Source organism: Phascolarctos cinereus, unplaced genomic scaffold (genome assembly GCF_003287225.1).
Source record: "Phascolarctos cinereus isolate Bilbo 61053 unplaced genomic scaffold, phaCin_HiC Scaffold_5;HRSCAF=322, whole genome shotgun sequence".
Lineage (NCBI taxonomy): Eukaryota > Metazoa > Chordata > Mammalia > Diprotodontia > Phascolarctidae > Phascolarctos > Phascolarctos cinereus.
The window spans coordinates 230,057,674-230,076,754 of NW_027555958.1; the positions used below are offsets into that span (position 1 = coordinate 230,057,674).

The window sequence follows — 19,081 nt, forward strand, 5'->3', positions numbered from 1 at the left end:
TTACTTCCTAGGGCTGTTGTGAGGATCAAGGGAGATCATATTTATAAAGTGCTTAACACAGATCCTGGAATGTGTTGTTCAGTCATGTCCGACTCTTTGTGACCCTGTCTCTTAGCAAACATACTGAAGTGGTTTGCCATTTTCTTCTCCAGTGGATTAAGGCAAACAAGATTAAGTGACTTGCCTGGTAACACAGGATTTGAATTTAGGTCTTCCTTACTCCAGGCCTAGCACTCTATCCCACAAATAACCTAGCTGCCTTCACATATTTGGGCCCTTGCAATTTAGGAACGACACTATTAATAAGCTGGGAAGTGTCTAGCGGTGGGCAACCAGGATGGTTAAAGGTCTTGCCTCCTTGTCGGAGGACTGGTTGAAGAAATTGTGGTTGTGGGGCTTGAGGAACAGAATAGTCAGGTAATACATGATAGCTCTCTTCTAGTATTTGTAAGGCTGTCCCATGAAAAAGGGAATAGACTTGTTCTATTTGGACTGGAGAGGAAAGAACAGAGAACAATGGGTGAGGGTTACAAAGACACCAATTCAGTATGGGTGTCAGAAAAAAAAACCCAACACAACAACTTCCTAACAATGACAGCTGTCCAAAAATAAAACAGGCTGCCTTAGGGAGGGCATGGTTTCCCCCGTTGTTGGAGGTCTTCAAGCAGAAACTGGATGGGGTAGGTCATAGAAGGGGAGGCCTTTAAGGAGAATAGTAGGCCAGAGAATTCCCACTTGAACTCTAAAATTCCATGACTGTGATTTCTATTGAGAAGATTAAGGGTTGCAATGCCCTCTACCTACAGACACCTACTAGCTGTGTCACCCTGGGCAAGTCAATTAACCCTGTTTGCCTCAGTTTCCTCATCTGTAAAATGAACTGGAGAAGGAAATGGCAAACCTCTTCAGTATCTCTGCCAAGAAAACTCCAAATGGAGTCACGGAGAGTTGGACATGACTTAAATGACTGAAAAACAGGTGTTTTTATTGTCCCCATTTTGTTGTTTGTTTAGTCGTTTTCAGTCTGTGACCCCATTTGGGGTTTTCATAGCAGATACTGGAGTGGTTTGCCATTTCCTTCTCCAGCTCATTTTACAGACAAGGAAACTGAGGTAGAGTGAAGTGACCTGCCCAGGGTCTCACAGCTAGTGTCTGAGGCCAAATTTTAACTCAGGTCTTCATAATTCCAGGCCGTGGCTCTATCTAACTAGCGGCCCTAACCCCATTTTATAGATAAGGAAAATGAGGCTAAGAGAGGCTAAGGGATGACGTGGCCAGGGTCGCGCCTGAAGGGTTGAACTTCAGCGAGTCGAACCCGGTCGCACCACAGCCCCGGGCTGTGCACGGGCGCACCCCCGCGGAGACTACGACGCAGGTGTCAGCGCGCTAGTGGTTGTGACGGTCGCAGGGCGTAGCCGGGGGCGGGGACGTTCCTAGGGCGGCCCCCTACCCCGCCTCTCTAACACTCACAGTAGGGGGGGGAGGTTGGGGTAGAGGTAGGGCCCCCGGGCTGCCTGGTCACGTGTCGGGGAGTCACGTGCGCCCCGGGGCGGTGCCGTAGCTCACGCGGCGGGCGGAGCCTGTAGGTGGCCTAGCGGAGGCGGCATGGCGACGGCATCGGCTCCGGGGCGGGAGCGGAGCGGGGAGCGAGGCCCTGGGGCGGAGCCGCGGGAGCCCGGGGAGCCGGGGTAGCTGGGCCGGCGGGGCCTGTACTTCTGCGGAAGCATCCGAGGCGGGAGGCAGGACCGGGCTCTCTACGGGCGCATCGTGTCAAAACTGCGGCGCTTCGGGACGGTGCTCACAGAGCACGTGGCGGCCGCCGAGCTGGGCGCGCGCGGTGAGAGGCCGGCCCGGGGGCAGACGGCAGGGTCTGAACTAGTCCCAGTGCGGCAAGGCGGGGGGAGGGGAGAAGGGAGGGACGCTTCGGGGCGGTGCATGGCAGGGGGCGGGGCCTTGGGTGGCGGAGAGGGGGGCGGGGCCTAGCCGTAGGCGCGGTCGTGGGGCGGAGTCTGATCTGCCAAGTGAGAGATTCTTAGTTTGGGGGAGGGGCCTGGGCTCGTGCGCCGAGTCTTGGGCTGGATCCGAGGGTGGGTTAACCTGAGATCCCTGCAAGGCCTCCAGGGCAGTGGATGTCTGAGCAGTAAGAGGCAGCTGGGTGTGGTAGTGGGTAGAGCCTCAGACCCGGAATCAGGAAGACCTGAGTTCAAATGTGGCCTCAGAGACTACCTAGCTGGGTGACCCTGGGCAAGTCACGGTCCTCATCTGGGATGATAATAATAGCACTTACCTCCCAGGGTTGTTGAAGATCAAATGAGATAAAATTTGTAAATCTCTTAGAACAATGCCTGGCATGTAGTAAGTGTTATATAAATATTAGCTATTATTCTTAAAGCCCTTAGCACAGTGCCTGGCACATAGTGCTATATGTATGTAGTGTAGTTAGCTATTATTAGTAAATGGGGACTGGAAGAAGTGAGGTAACCTATGGCCCTCATGGCCCAATCCCTCTGCCTGGGTAAAGTACTTATAGTAAAATAAGGAAATTTTTTTTCCATATACTGACTTAAAATCTGCTTTCTACAATCAGTCAATAGACATTAAATACCTACTGTGTGCCAGTGTTAATTGCTGGGGATACAAAATAAGGCAAAAGACAGTCCTTGCCCTCAAGGAGCTTATAGTCTAGTGGCCACCAGACCAGTGACCCTTTCACAAAAGGAGTGAAGTTAATATGATATAGTTTGTTCTTACTGAACCCATGATGGCTCTTGGTAATCACCACCTGCCTTTCCAGAGACTCACAAACTCACTCTTTAAAAATCCATTCTTTAATTTTGTTGGCCATAACATCAGATTGCTAGTTGTTTCAGTGATGTATGTGTTTCCCTTTATTGAAAATTAAGACGTTTGCATGTTTCCGGTCATTGAGCTCTTCTCTTCAATGTTAGTCTTAAAGATTGCTCACACTAATTCACCAACCACATCTATAAATTCTTTCTGTACACTGGGATTTAATTGCCTTTCTACTCCCTCAATTATCTTCGGGTTCAATTATCTCATAGTGATGTTTGTCAGAACAGTTCTAACTTTTTCTTTTTTACAGTTCAGTGACTATTTCCAGAATAGTCAGAAACAAAGTAGGAATAGTGTAATTTTATAATAAAATCTAAGCATAACAGTTTTGAAAAGAACCTCCGAAGTCATGTAGTCACACCCACTATTATACCTTTACAACACCTTCAATGAGTAGTCATTTAACCTTACTTGAAGGCATCCAGTGATGGTGAAAATCAGCCTATGCTGCTCATTGCTTTAATTGTTAGGAAGTTTTTTTCCTTATATTGACTTGCAATCTACTTTTCCTCAACATGCACCCATTTCTTCTTGTTCTGCCTTTTGGAGACCAAAAAGAAAAAGGCTAATCTATCTTCTATATGATAGCCTTTCAATTTTAGTTATGTTTTCCCTAAGCCTTCCCTTCTCCAGGTTAATTATATTTAGTTCCTTCAGCAGAGAGCCCTGAATCGTATGATTTTGAGCTCTTTGACCATTATGGCTGTTTTTTGTTTATCTAGGACCATTTAGTGTCCTGGAAAAAGCCTCCCCAAGGTCCTTCTCCATGTGTCTCTTTGCCATCTGCTAACATTATACTCTTTTTCTTAAGTCTTTCTCAGTATCTTTGGTGACATATCATACTTTCCATCTTTTGTGCATATATCTGTCTTAAAACAGCTTATTAGAGAGCTCCGTGTATAGCCACATTGATTTCTTTTGATAATTGCTCTCTCATTGTGATTATTATATTAGATGTAAATCCAATAGCCTTTTTTCTGTTATTATTCTTCAGCACCTCTCTGTAGTACATTATGCAGTTGATCAGCCTCCTTTTCTGGACACTCTTTGCTTCTGAGGCACCATACTGGTTTTCCTCCCTACCTCTTTCTAGTCTTTACAGTTCTCCCTTGCAAGTTCCTATCTATCACCCTTTAAATGTAGATATCCTTCAAGGCTTTGTCCTTGATCTTCTTTACACTAGCCTTTGGAAATATTATTCACTGCCATGACTTTAATCAGTTATATATACAGATGAGTTCCAAGGCTGTATCTCCAGCCCTCCTTAACCTCTCATAGCCTGCCACCCCACATTTCCAACTGCCTGAAGTACCTTTCTCTCCTGTGTTTTGCTAGGATCACAGACTCTGAAACTGTTGGTCAGTCAGAGCCCTCTTTTAATTCTTAACCTCTTCCTTGCCCTCCACATTGTCAGCTGACAAATCTACTTGATTTTTCTTTCCAAGTGTCCATGATATCATGCCTTCCTTTCCATTAATGCAGTTGCCACCCTAAGACCATCATTTCTATCTTAAAGTATTGGAATAGACTCCTTTGTAAGCCTTCTTGTATCCTGTTTCTTCTCCTTCAATCCATTGGTTTAATTTTCCTGAGATACTACTTTGATACTGTGCCTATTTCCCTGCTCAGAAATTTCCTTTACTGCCTATAGAATGGAATTCAAACTCCCTAGCCTGACGCTCAAGGCTTCCCACAATATATAGTAGCTGTATCTCCCATTCTCCATCAAAAAGAACTCACTTTAATGAGACTCACTTTGACCCACCCCTCTGCCTGTCTCACCCCAGTTTTCTTGCTTATACTATCCTTTACAATAGGAATGCTCTCCCCACTGTATATATCTGTTTCTTAACCATCTTTCAAAGTCCAGTTAAAGTCCCATTCTTCGTTTATTGTGCTTTCTCTGAGTGGAGTACAGGAACTCAGTCCCATAAATCTCTCTCTTAGATAGAATCTAGCACGTAGTGGATTCTTAGTGAACATTTTTCATACAATCTTCAGTTTAGAAAGAACCTTATAAATCACACAACCCAACTTCTCACTCTTACTCTAACCCTGTTGATAGTGAATGACTGTGGGGTGAAAAAGACTGAGTGGGTACATGAAACGATGCTGAGTGAAGTGAGCAGAACCAGGAGAACATTGTACATGGTAACAGCAACGTTGTGCGATGACCAGCTTTGGCTCTTCTCAGCAATCCATGATCTAAGACAACTCCAAAAGACTCATGATGGAAAATACGATCCACATCCAGAGAAAGAACTATGGAGTCTGAAGGCAGATTGAAGCATATTATTTTCCTTTTTGTTTGTTTTTTTCCTTCTCTTGGTTTTTCTCTTTTGTTCTAATTCTTCTCTCACAACATGACTAATGTGGAAATATGTTTAATGTGATTGTACATGTATAACTTTAAAAAAAAAAAAGAAAACTGAGTGGGATTGTGGATAATGAATGGAGAAGGACCCAAGGACAGGGTGGGAGTGGGTTTGCCTCCTTACTCAGCTGACTCCTTGTCCACCCAATCTCTGCAGGGGAAGAGGCAGCAGGGGGTGACAGACTCATTCATGAGCGAGAACTGGCTTGGTTGCAGCAGGCAGATGGTGAGTTTTGCCGCCTTTGGATTCCTAGTTCTTGAAAGCACAAGGTAGAGGTTTCTTGGATTTTTCTACCCTCATGTCCAAGGAATCTCTTACCCTTTCCCTCCAAGGTTGACTGTGTTCTGTCTACACACCTTTCCACAAGAATAATAGTCCTGCTTTAAGTTTAATTGTACACATGCGGTATCATTTCTTATGCAGTCTCTAGCCCTGTCTGCTTCCATACAAGAACTAGAGAGACTTCAGGCCAGCTCATCATCTGCTTGTCTCCCTGTAGTGGTGGTGGCTGAAGTGACCCAGCCTTCCTTAGGTGTTGGCTATGAGTTGGGCCGGGCCGTGGCCCTCAACAAGAGAGTTCTGTGCCTCTTTCACCCTCAGTCTGGCCGAGGTGAGTGCCGCTCTGCCCTGCCATCCATTCCTACCTTCCTGAGGGGACAGGAGCATAAGGGGAGGTCCAGGCAGCTTGGGTCAGTTTGTTCATCACAGCCCCAAAGCCATCTGCATAGAATTGACTGTTGGGAAGGGAGCTAGGTGGTGGTGTACCTAATGAAGAATACCATCTATAAGATCCATGACAAGTGGTCTCCCAGGCCTGCTTGAAGACCTTCCCTGAAGAGTGATCTGCCCCCTCTGTGGTGTAGCCCCTGACATTTGTGAGCAGTTCCAACTCAGAGTCAAGCTCTGCCTCTTCTTAGTTTCCAGCTATTATTCCTAGTCCTGTGTACCAGGGCCTCATTCCTGGTCCACATGGAATCTCCAGCTCTGCTGTCACAAACTCACAGTGACTCAGGGACCCTTCCCCAAAAGGGGATCCGGGAATGGGCTGCAGTCTGAACATTTGGCACTGATGTGCCTCACCTCTGCTTCTGCTGTTCCCCAGTGCTCTCAGCCATGATCCGGGGTGCAGCTGATGGAACACGATTCCAGGTGTGGGATTATGAAGAGAACGAAGTGGAGACGCTGCTGGACCGGTACTTTGAGACCGATCCTCCTGAGCCTGGAGCTGCCTCCTCCTCTCCAACTCTGACTTCTTGACCTAACCTTGATATCTAAATTTCTACTCCAAAACCTGCTTGATTCCACTTCTTCCATATGCCATCCTTGGCCCCTATCCCCAATCCTGAATTAACAAGTGTGTTCAGGTTGTATCTTTGTGTCATTTCTTGGGGGTGGGGAAGGTAGAAAAGAGATGGTGGTTCACAGAAACAAGGATGGAGTTCATTTTCTTGAGGGTGTTTAAGCCTCCCAGGCACACCACCATCACCACCCCATCACTGTTTTAATATAGCGTTTATTATATTGAGCCATCTTCTACTAAAGTCTTCTCCTCATCCCCACCATTGTGGCAGAAGATGACCCTTTGTTCCCAGAAAATGAGGCTGGCACATCTGGAAAGGTTTTGACTGTGGACTTGGCAAGGTTTTCCCATCTTTGATCTGAAGATCCTAGTCCATATAATTCCCTGCCTGGTGTGTGGATGCCCACAGATAGATCAGTCGTAATCTGGTTGAATAGTTCCTGTGAGACTGAGAAACTCAGGCAGGCCATTCCAATGTTGGACAGCCAGGTGGCAGAATGGGTTAGAATCCTGCCTCAGATGTTATCTACCTGTAGGTCCCTGGGCAAGACCTCTCCCTCAGTTTCCTCATCTGTAAAATGGAGAGAATAACCACCCATCTTAAAGGGTTATGAAGATCAAATGATATTATATATGTAAAACCTTAAAGCATTATATCACATTACCAATTGACAGAGGGAGCCAAGATGATGGAGTAAAAGCAGTAACTTGCTTGAGCTGTCCTCCAAACCCCTCCAAATCCTCATAAAAAATGGCGCTAAACAAATTCTGAAGCAGCAGAACCCACAGAAGGACAGAGTGAAACAAATTTCCAGCCCAAGACAACCTGGATGATTGATCAGAAAGGTGTATCGCTCTGGGCTGGGAGCACAGTGTGAGCACACAGGCCTCAGCGAACCTGGAGCAGGCCTCAGAGGACTGAATCTCGGGCAGCTGTGGAGTTTCCAGACGACTCAATCCACAAATGCCAAAGACAACTTAGAAGGTTAGTGGGAAAAGTCTGTTTCTATCGGTACTGAGAAAGGAAGGCGGGGTCTCAGCTCCATTCCCCAAGAGCATGGCCCTGGGTTGGGCAGCTGCTTCCTGAGCTTCCGGCCCACAGACTGAGGGGAAATCTAGTGGCTGATTACAGAGGGATTGCAGGAATCTCTTTGCTAGTGCTGAGGCAGGAATCTCTTGCTTTGCCCATGTGTGGGTCTGGGTCACAGTTTTGGGTGGCGGTGCTGGGGTGAGGAGGAGCACTGGCGTGGTAGAGCTTATAGTGGCTGTGGAGAGGAACCCCCCCCCCCACAGTTACAGGACAGAAAGGAGTACTTGTAGTCACAGGCCAGGAAAGGAGTAAACACCTCACCCCTTATCATACCACCTTGGAAGAACTGAAAATTTACAGGTCCCTACAAGTATCTCTGAAAACAGCTGTACAAACTCCTGAAGCTTGGGACAGTACACTCTCCACATTGGAAGCAGATTTGTACCTTAACAAAGAGTTTAAAACTCAAGTAATTGGCCGGGATCATGAGCAAGCAGCGCAAAAAGAGTCAGACTATATTATCTTACTTTGGTGAAAAAGAAGATCAAAATATACAACCAGAAGAAGACAACAAAGTCAAAGCTCCTACATCCAAAGCCTCCAAGAAAAATATGAATCAGTCCCAGGCCTTGGAAGAGCTCAAAAGGGATTTTGAGAAGCAAATAAGGGAAGTAAGGAAAAAAACTGAGAGTGATGCAAGAAAATCATGAAAACAAGTCAACAGCTTGCTAAAGGAGACCCAAAAAAATACTGAAGAAAATAACACCTTAAAAAATAGCCTAACCCAAATGGCAAAAGAGGTCCAAAAAGCCAATGAGAAGAAGAATGCCCTAAAAAGCAAAATTGGCCAAATGGAAAAGGAAGTCCAAAAGCTTACTGAAGAAAATACTTCCTTAAAAATTAGAATAGAGCAATTGGAAATAGTGACTTTATGAGAAATCACAACACAGTAGAACAAATCCAAAAGAATGAAAAATTAGAAAACAATGTGAAATATCTCATTGGAAAAACAACTGACCTGGAAAATAGATCCAGGAGAGAGAATTTAAAAATTATTGGACTATCTGAAAGCCATGATCAAAAAAAGAGCCTAGACATCATCTTTCAAGAAATTATCAAGGAAAACTGCCCTGATATAGTAGAACCAGAGGGCAAAATAGAAATTGAAAGAATCCACAGATCTCCTGAAAGAGATCCCCAAAGGAAAACTCCTAGGAATATTATAGCCAAATTCCAGAGTTCCCAGGTCAAGGAGAAAATATTACAAGCTGCCAGAAGGAAACAGTTCAAGTACTGTGGAAACACAATCAGGATAACACAAGATTTAGCAGCTTCTACATTAAAGGACCGCAGGCATGGAATATAATATTCTGGAGGGCAAAGGAGATAGGATTACAACCAAGAATCACCTACCCAGCAAAACTGAGTATAATCCTTCAGGGGAAAAAATGGTCATTCAGTGAAATAGAGGACTTTCAAGCATTCCTGATGAAAAGACCAGAGCTGAATAGAAAATTTGACTTTCAAATACAGGACTCAAGTGGAACATGAAGAGGTAAACAGGAAAGAGAAATCATAAGAGACTTATTAAGATTGAACTGTTTACATTCCTGCATGGAAAGATGATATTTGTAACTCATGAGACCTTTGTCAGTATTAGGGTAGTTGGAGGAAAAAAATTATATGTATAGATAGAGGGCACAGGGTGAGTTGAAGATTAAGGGGTCATATCTGGTGAATAAAATCAAGGGATGAGAGGGGATTATACTCAGAGAAGAAGAAAGGGAGAGTTAGAATGGGGTAAATTATCTCACAAAAAAAAGAAAAGAAAAGTCTCACAGTGGAGGGGAAAGGGGAAGGTAAGAGGGAATGAGTGAATCTTTCTCATAGAATTTGGCTTACAGAGGGAATAACATACACATTCAGTTGGGTATGGAAAGCTGTCTTAACCCTACAGGAAAATAGGGGGAGAAGGGGACAAGAGAGCAGGGGGATGTAGAGAGGAGGGCAGATTGGGAAACGGGGTAATCAGAAGTAAATACTTCTGAGGAGGGACAGGGTGAAAAGAAAGAATAGAATAAATGGGAGGGCAGGATAGGATTAAGGGAAATAGAGTTAGTTTTTCAACATGTCTACTATGGAGTGTTTTGCATAACGCATGTACAACCTATATTGAGTTGCTTGCCTTTTCAATGAGGGTGGGGGGGAGGAGGAAGAGAAAATTTGAAACCTAAAGTTTTAAAAACATATGTTTAAAAAAAGTTTTCACATGCTACTGGGAAATAAGAAATACAGGAAATGGGGTACAGAAGTCTATCCTGCCCTACAGGAAAATAGAAGGAGAAGGGGACAGAGATAGAAGAGAGGATAGACTAGGAGAAGGGATATTCAGAATGCATGCCATCTTGGGGTGGGGGGAGGGGGGAGATGGGGTGAAAATTTGGAACTCAAAAACTTGTGGAAGTGAATGTTGAAAACTAAAAATAAATAAATTTATATTAAAAAAAAACAATTGACAGAGCACCTTATGATTTAATAGAGAACTTTACCAACATCTTTTGTTAAGATGAAATAATGTCCCTGTAACTCTCACTTACTGGTCCTAGTTCTGCCCTCTGAAGACACATAAATCTAATTCCTTCTGTCTAATTCTTCTCAAGACTAAACATCCCTAGTTACTTCAACTGTCTTTGAATGGCTTAATCTCTAATCATCTCATAATTCTGGTCAACTTCATTTGGACATCCTACAAGATGTCAATATCCCTTTTAGTATGAGCTTCCGGAACTAACATTATGGTCTACAATAACCATTCACCAATACATAAGTCAAAGGATGTGAAAAAAGAGTTCTCTAAAGAATAGAAAAATATGAACAACCATATGAAAAAATGCTAAAAATCACTAATAATGCGAGAAATTCAGATGAAAAACCCGAGATTTCACCTCACACCCAGCATATTGGCAAAGATGACAAAAGATAGGAATACTCAGAGGGTTGTGGAAAGATAGGCACATTGGTGCATTGTTAGTGAAGCTGTCAACTGGTAAAAAAAAACCATTTTGGAAAGCAGTTTGGAATTATGCAAATAAAGTGACTGAAATATCCATATCCTTTGACCCAGCGACTCCATTACTGGGTTTATACCCCAAGAAAGTCATCAGTAAGATGAAAGTCCTCAGATGCACCAAAATATTTGTAGAAGCATTTTTTTAGATAGCAAAGAATTGGAAACAAAGTAGATGCCCATTGATGGGGAATGGCTAAACAAATTGTGGTACATGAATGTAATGGAATATTACCGTGCTATGAGAAATAATGCCTGGGATGAATACAGAGAAGCATGGAAAGATTTAAATGAACTGATGTAGAATGAAGTAGGCAGAGCCAAGAAAACAATATGCTAAACACAGTAACTGGAACAATATAAATAGAAAGAATAGCCACACACAGAGAAATAAAAAATGAATATTGCATAATTATAAAGAGCAAGCATGGCTTGAAAGAAAGTATATGAGAGGATGTTCCCAACCAGCCCCTTTGCAGAGGTGGGAGGTCCACAGTGTATATTACACATGTTTTTGGATTTGTTCAACATGTTGTGCTGAGTTTTTCCTTTTATTTTTCTTTTCTGTCTTTAAGAATATTATTTGTTATATGGGGTGGCTCTCTAGGAAGGGGGGAAGGAGAGATGCTGGAAAAAACTGATGATAAAAACAAAAGATCAATAAAAACATTGTAAAAACATTATAACTAAGAAAGTGACTAAAATATTCATACTTTTCTACCCAAAAAATCCCAATGCTAGGTTTATAATCACCAAAAGGCCAATGACAGAAAGACCGTATAAATACCAAAATATTTATAGTTGAACTTTTTGTAATAACAAAGAACTGGAAACAAGGTAGATGTTCATCAATTAGGGGATAGCTGAATAAATTACAATCCATGAATATAATAGGCTATTAATGCATAAGAAATATGAATATAAACAACACAGGCATTGGAAGTCTTTTCTAAAATGATACAAAGTGAAATTAAACAGAACCAGGCAAGCAATATTCATAATTTTTACTATGTAAATTAAAAGAACAAAAAAGTACAAAAAAATGAACACTGTATAATTATAATTACTAAGCTTGGTTCTGAAAAAAGAAACAAGAAAACATACCTCTTTCCCTTCTTTGTTTCTGTGGGAAACTATGTTGTTGTTCAGTCATGTCCAACTCCTTATGACCCCATTTGAAGTTTTCTTGGCAAAGATACAGGAATGATTTGTCATTTCCTTCTCCAGCTCATTTTTATAGATGAGGAAACTGAGACAAATAGGGTTAAGTGACTTGCTTAGGGTCACACAGCTAGTTAAGTTTCTGAGGCTGGATTTGAACTCAGGAAGAGGAGTCTTCCTGATTCCAAGCCCAAAGCTTATCCATTGTGCTACCTAGCTGCTATGGGGAATTACAGGTATATAACATTTCAGAAACCATTATACTCAGGTGATGTATTGGGTCATTTATCTGAACTGCTTTATTTCCCCTTCTCTATTTATTTATTTATTTGTATTTTGTACAGGAGATGAGTAAGACGGAGCCTTGTCTCCTTCTGCTCTCATCTAGGCGCCATGTGTTACACCACTCAATGTATGGTTGGTTTGTCATTTCATGGCTCATACCTTCTCCAGTTTTTTGAGATGGGGAGGGGACCTATATTTATAGCCTTGTAAAACTACTTTCCCCTGAGGGGTGTGTGTGTTTGTGTGGGGGGAGCGGGGGAAGGGATTGTCTGTCCAATCTGGTTGATTTGGTTATCTATAACCCTTCTGGTAGGGGAGGGAGGAAGGATACATTTGGAAATGAAGGTGATGGGAAAAGAAAAACTAGCAATAAAACAAAAAATAAATTCCAGTGTCTTTCTATTGCCTCTAGGATCAAATACAAACTCCTTTGTTTGTGACAGTATAACTCTTTTCTGGGATTATTTGACTTTATTTCCCTTTAAGAACTTCAGCTAAACAAACTGGCTTTTCTCTCTATCACACATTCCACAAATCTCCTGTCTGTGGAAAAAAAAAAACCCAAACATGGATGCTTTTGCACAGGCTGTTTTTCCCATATCCTGAATGTATCCCCCACCTCATGTTTGTCCCTTAGAATCTCTAGCCTCCTTTAAAGATTAGTTAAAGTGCTATTTCCTATGTGACACCTTTGCTGACCCTCTCAGCTGCTAGCACCTGTCTCACTAAAATTACCTGGTAGTAATCATATAAGGCACGTAGGAGGCACAGTGGATAGAGCTCTGGGCCTAGTGTCAGGAAGACTTACCTTCCTGAGTCAAAATCCAGTCTCAGGCACTATCTATGTGGCCCTGGGCAAATAGCTTAACCCTGTTTGTCTCAGTTTCCCCATCTATAAAATAAGTCAGAGAAGGAAATGGCAAATCCCTCTAGTACCTTTGACAAGAAAATCCCAAATGGGGTCATGAAAAGCCAGACAACTGAAAAATGATTGAACAACACCACCAAACCATGTGTATGTTTTTTATCTACTTATATAGGACCATATTATTTCTCTTGATAGAAACTATACTCCATTTTTTTTGGTTTTTGTCTTTATATGTTCCCAATGCCTGGCCCATAGGTATCACTTAATAAATGTTTATTGAATGACTGACTGATTCAGTGTTTGTTGACTGATCTCTTGAGACTTAAGTAATTAAGTTATGAGGCATGACTTTTCCTGGCAGTGTCCTCTCTATGGCACTTACTACCTGTGTGACCGGGCAAGTCACTTAGCCTCTCTGTTTGCCTCAATTTCCTTATCTATAAAATGGGGGGGGCAGGTAATGATTGCACCTACCTCCCAAAGTTGTTATGAGGATCGAATAAGATAATATTGTTATGTACATATTAGCTATTATTATTATTATTGTTGCTGTTGTTATCTATGTATATTGCTATGCCCCAGTGTTTTACACAGTAATTCATCAGGTGTCTAAACTTAGGCATATAGGGTTTTATTGAACTAAATAATGTTTTTAAAAATTATTTACAGCTGGAGAAGATGTGGGAAAATTGGAACACTAATGCATTGTCAGTGGAGTTGTGAAATGATCCAACCATTTTGGAGAGCAATTTGGAACTATGCCCAAAGGGCTATAAAAATGTGCATACCCTTTGACCCAGCAATACCACTTCTAGGGCTGTATTCCAAAGAGATCATACAAATGGGAAAAGGTCCCACGTGTACAAAAATATTTATAGCAGCTCTTTCTGTAGTGGCCAAGAATTGGAAATTGAGGGGATATCCATCAATTGAGGAATGGCTGAACAAGTTGTGGCATATGAATGTAATGGAATACTATTGTGTTATAAGAAATGATGAGCAGGCAGGCTTCAGAGAAACCTGGAAAGACATGTATGGACTGATGCTGAGTGAAGTGAGCAGAACCAGGAAAACACTGTACACAGTAACAGACACATTGTGTGATAACTAACTTTGATAGACTTTGCCCTTCTCAGCAATGCGAAAATCTAAGACATCTCCAGAGGTCTCATGATGGAAAATGCTATCCACACCCAGAGAAAGAACTATGGAGTTTGAATGCAGATTGAAGCATAGTATTTGCCCTTTTTTTTTTCTTCTGTTTTGTTTTCTTTCCTCTTTCTTGTGGTTCCTATTGGTTCTAATTCTTCCTTACAACATGACTAATGTGAAAATATGTTTAATAGGAATGTAGAGTCTATATCATATTGCACACTATCTTGGGCAGGGAGGGGGGAGAAAAATTTAAAACTTAAAAGCATATGGACGTGATTGTTGAAAACTAAAAATAATATAAAAAATTACAGTTCTAAATTCTTTCCCTCCCTCCACCCATTATACATATGAAGTCATGAAAAACATATTTCTGCATTATTAGGCAAAAGTTATCTTAAAGTATATTGTCCCACTTGAAAAGAGAACACATCAGAAAAACCAGCTGTTTAATTTACAGCCTGAACAAATTTCTTTAAATATTGATTTTCCCCCTTGCTCTGCAATACTAGAACATTCAAGATGGAAATCCCAGATGAGCCCCCACATGTGACTTCTTTGTTGTTCGATGCTGCCTCTCTTAAGTACATAGGAAAACAGCTGTCTCTATGTTGGTTATTCAGCAAGGTAATACAACTCCCTCAGTGTAATGTCAGAATTAACCATTAGGTGGTGCTCTTCTTGAATTACTAGTAAACCTTTTCAGTCATGCTAAGGAGCATTCAAGAAGAAACTGGCACTTTCTAATATGCTGCAGTATCACTTCTAGACTAGAGGTCATTACACTTTGCAAGTGCCTAGGGTGCTCCTCCCAACACAAAAGGCCCCTCTGCTTCAGTACTTGACTCAGAAGAGGGTTTTACGTTAAGTCCTTGATAGCCAGGTTCAATTTTGTCCAAGAGTATGCATGGAATAGTGCTCAAAATATTAAAATAATAAACATAGTATCTGCATCTGAGTCCCTACTCTGAAGGGGTCTTCCATTTTCTCAGGTCCCTTCCCCCTGCATTCATATATTCAGACACTTGGGCATGTTGTGTTGCCGTAGCTTTTAATACTGGAATTAAATGCAAAGAAATACATGGACTCTTTTCATTACACCGTCTCCCTCCCAGGATCTTCTGTGCAGATGGGAAAGTTTCCAATCCATGCACACCTGTAGTCAACAATCAAATAGGCATTTATTAAGCATCTTCTATGTCTCAGGTACTGTGCTAAGCAGTGGGGATACAAAGAGAAGCAAAAGACAGTCCCTGCCCTCCAGGAGCTCATAGTCTAATGGGGGACACAACAAGGAAATAAATATGTGCAAATAAGCTACGTACAGGATAAATCGGAAATGATTAACAGAAGACGCCGGATTCTAGAATTAAGAGGGGTGGGAAAGACTTCTTGTAGAAGGTGAGATTTTAGTTCAGACTTGGAGGAAACCAGGTCAGTCGGTGGATGGAATTCGGGAGGGAGAGTATTCTAGGCATGAGGCATAGACAGAGAAAATTCACAAAGCACAGAGATGAGATGTTTTGCTCATGGAATAGTAAGGTTGAAGTCACTGTACTGAAGAGTATGGGTTGGTGGGGGCATAGGCTGTAAAGGTTGGGGGAGGTTATGAAGGGCCAAACAGAGGATTTTGTATATGACCCTAAAGGTTATAGGGAACTACTAGAGTTTATTGAATAGGGGGGTGTGACATGGTCAGACCTGCACTTTAGGAAAACCACTTTGATGGCCAAATGGAAGTTGTACTGGAATACAGACAGATGGCATAGCAGGATGACCAACTAGCAGGTTGTTGCAACAGTACAGTGAGGGTCTACACTAGGGTGGCATCAGTAACCGAGGAAAGAAGGGGGCATATTGAGAGACATTGCAAAAGTGAAATTGATAGGACTTAGAAACAGAGTGGATATGGGGGTGAGAGGTAGTGAGGAGTCAAAGATGGCATCTAGGTTGTGACCTGGAGAACCAAGATGGTGGTGCCCTTGACAATAAGAGGGAAATCTGGAATGGAGAAGGGTTTGGGAAAAGGATAATGAATGCATGAGTTTAAGATGTCTACTGGACATCCATTTGGAGATGTCTGAAAGGCAATTGGAGATACAACACTGGAGGTCAGCAGGGAGTTTAGGGTAGGATAGGTAGATTTGAGAATTATCAATATAGAAATGATAATTAAATCCATGGGTGCTGATGAACTTACCACAGAATCCTGTGGGATACCTACAGGTAGGGGGCATGATCCGGATAAGGATTCAGTGATGGAGACTAAGAAGGAGGGGTCTCGTAGGTAGGAAGAGAACTAAGAGAGAGCAGTGTACTGAAAACCTAGAGAGAGGAAAGGATCAAGGAGAAGAGGGTGATCAATAATGCTGAAAGCTGCAGAGTCCCTACTATGTGCCAGAGATTGTGCTAAGCACAGAACAGTCCTGGGAGGGTTGACAGGATACAAAAAGAGGTAAAAAGTAGTCCTTGCCCTTAAAATCTAATGAGGGAGATAACATGCAGACAAATATATACAAGCAAGTTATATATAGTATAAATAGGAAATAATTAACATAGGGAAGCCATTAGAATTTTTTTTTCTTTAAATTGGAGGCAGTCAGGGTTAAGTGACTTGCCCAGGGTCATACAGCTAGTAAGTGAGGTCAGATTTGAACTCAGGTCCTCCTGATTCCAGGGCCAGCTGCTCTATCCACTATGCCACCAAGCTGCCCCAGAATGAAAAGGTTTGGGTATAGGTTCCTTATAAAAGATAAGATTATAATTCAGACTTAAAGGAAGCCAGGAAAGTTAGTAGGTGAAATTGTAGTGGGAGAGCATTCTAGGCATGGGGAAATTCTAGGCCAGAGAAAATGCCAGGAGTGGAAGGATGGAGGTCATTGTAGAAGAGGTCTGTGACCGAGAGCTTCCCATCTGCTGCCAGGACACTTACCTTTTGACTAATCAGATCTCAATGAGTTGGGTGAGAAGCCCCAGAAGAGGAGAAGGCCATCAGGCATATATCTCTGGAGACAGCTTCCCTGGTACAGATATCGGCCAAGGGACTCACAGTGAATTTCCACCTTGACAGCCACAATTCCTATCTTCACAGGGGTCTTGAGAAGGGCAGGGGAGGGGGCCCTAGAAGAAGAGAAAGAGGAAGAGCAGGAGGATGACTTGTGGAGGGGGAAATGAATCACTCTTCTACATGCATGATTCCCCTAAGACCTAAGGGTCTTCACTCCCCCGTTCCCTGACTCTTTACTCATCTGGAGGCCTCCACTCCCTGTAGGACACAGGAATCAACTCTCCTCCAAATTCTCACTTCTTTGTACCACCCCTCTCCCCAGCTCTTGACAGCCCCTCTTTGAAGGACATACGTGTCCAGCCTGTTAGCAACATACAATTTCTTCATCATCCCCTTAGTCCCAGCAGGACCCAGGTATCTGGCCCTTAGTCTCTCATGCCTGACCTGCCCAATCCTTGATCACCCTCTGGGACTCGGGTACTTGGCCTCCTCTCCGCATCTCTCCCCCACCAATCACTTTGATCTTGCCCAGCCCCCTAAGTGTTCAGCACTCTAGTCAACTGGTTCTTTACAATCCCTGCTCCCTCCCTCCTTCCCCCCCCCCACTCCCCACCTCAATCCCCTGGTGTCCCACCCGCACTCTCAGCACACTTCTGTTTCCTCACTCACAGTTTCCCAGGACCTCCCCAAACTCATAGCTTCTCCCATGGACTGCCTCTGTTCCTCCCACAGAGAAGCAAAATGCCCACCTAAAGGCAGGGGCAGGAGGGAGACAGGACGGCGCCGGGAAGGAGGGGCATTCTGGCAGAACTCTTCATCTCTTGTTGGCACTGCTTCCTCCCACACTGTCCTTGTCCTTCCAGCTCCTCTCATCCCGTTCCATTCCCGAAGCCTTTCCTCCAAGTTCAGACACCAGGCCAGGGGTTTCCTACCCCTGCACCAGAGTCTGTGTTTGGGGAAGGGGTGGAGGGAGGGCTGCAGTGAGCATTATTGCAAGGGTGTCTTTGTGAGGTCAGCTGGTTGAGCATTTTCTTTTGGTCAGTTTATTTAGTAGAGGGAATTTCTTTCCTAGGAGTTAGTTCTCTCTACCAATGAAATCACAAGTACAGCCAGAAACAACAAAAACCCAACATAGCTATCTATGTGCTAAATTTGCAAAGTGCTTCCTTACTGTAGTCTCTGTCTATTCTTTGTGGCAATGCCTTATTGGAGCATAAGCCTCTTTGAAAAAAAAAGTCATTTCATTGATACTTTCGTTCATATATCACCTTCACTTCCAAATATATCCCTACCCAGAGAGCCCTCCCTTGCACCAAAAATTCAAAAGAGGTAAAAATCAGCGTGTCCAAACGAAACAACACATCAGTTGTTCTGGCTGTGTAAACAATGTTTGGCAGACTGGGGTGGCAATTAGGTGGCAAAGTGGATAGAGCACTGGAACACTAGAGGTAGAGGTAGCTGGGTAACTTTGGGCAAGTCACTTAACCTTTGTTTGCCTCAGTTTCCACATTCATAAAACGGGACTTCTAAAAGCACCTACGTCCCAGGGTGGTTGTGAGAATCTAAGGAAATAATTATAAAGCACTTAGTGCAGTACCTGGCGCAAAGTAAGCGCGGTGTAAATGTTAGCTTTTCATTATTGTAATTATTACACCTAGACTGACAGTCGTGCCAGGTTGGCTATCAATGTGTTGATGCACTATACCCTCGGAGTCTCTTTAGCAGTTTTAGGCAGGAAAGGAATCGCCTCTAGCTTCAGTACTCCTGCCCTGTGATAACGCAGATTCACGGAATGCCTCAGTTCTCATCTTTGGCCACTGAAACTCTAGCCATCCTTCAAAACCCAGCTTTGGTGCCACATCCACCGACACCTCACATGCTATTTCCCCTTCCGAGTTTCCTCTTTGTGGTGTGTCTTGTGTGTATTTATCGTGTTTACATTGTGGTCATGCAATAGGCTGCGAGCTTCTCTTCGTTTCTGTA

General features: G+C 43.0%; 1 protein-coding gene across 2 annotated transcripts; it reads left to right on the forward strand.

Annotated features, from left to right (window-relative positions):
• The first annotated feature begins 1,462 nt into the window (after nucleotides 1-1,462).
• DNPH1 (2'-deoxynucleoside 5'-phosphate N-hydrolase 1) lies at nucleotides 1,463-6,598 on the forward strand. Of its 2 annotated transcripts, none has more exons than XM_078155345.1 (4): nucleotides 1,463-1,837; nucleotides 4,919-5,453; nucleotides 5,652-5,838; nucleotides 6,331-6,598. In XM_078155345.1, the coding sequence occupies exons 2-4, from the start codon at nucleotides 5,301-5,303 to the stop codon at nucleotides 6,483-6,485; spliced, it is 495 nt and encodes a 164-aa protein (XP_078011471.1). In that variant the 5' UTR covers nucleotides 1,463-1,837; nucleotides 4,919-5,300; the 3' UTR covers nucleotides 6,486-6,598. The 2 variants fall into 2 exon arrangements, with proteins under 2 accessions (XP_078011471.1, XP_078011472.1); XM_078155346.1 differs by having other exon boundaries at nucleotides 1,465-1,837; nucleotides 5,385-5,453.
• The last annotated feature ends 12,483 nt before the right edge of the window (nucleotides 6,599-19,081 follow it).

Coding starts and splice junctions, on each gene's coding strand:
- DNPH1 (XM_078155345.1), top strand. CDS start 5,301: ATGAATGGAGAAGGACCCAAGGACAGGGTGGGAGTGGGTTTGCCTCCT. Junction 5,454..5,651: donor TTGGTTGCAGCAGGCAGATG/GTGAGTTTTGCC, acceptor TTTCTTATGCAG/TCTCTAGCCCTGTCTGCTTC. Junction 5,839..6,330: donor TCACCCTCAGTCTGGCCGAG/GTGAGTGCCGCT, acceptor GCTGTTCCCCAG/TGCTCTCAGCCATGATCCGG.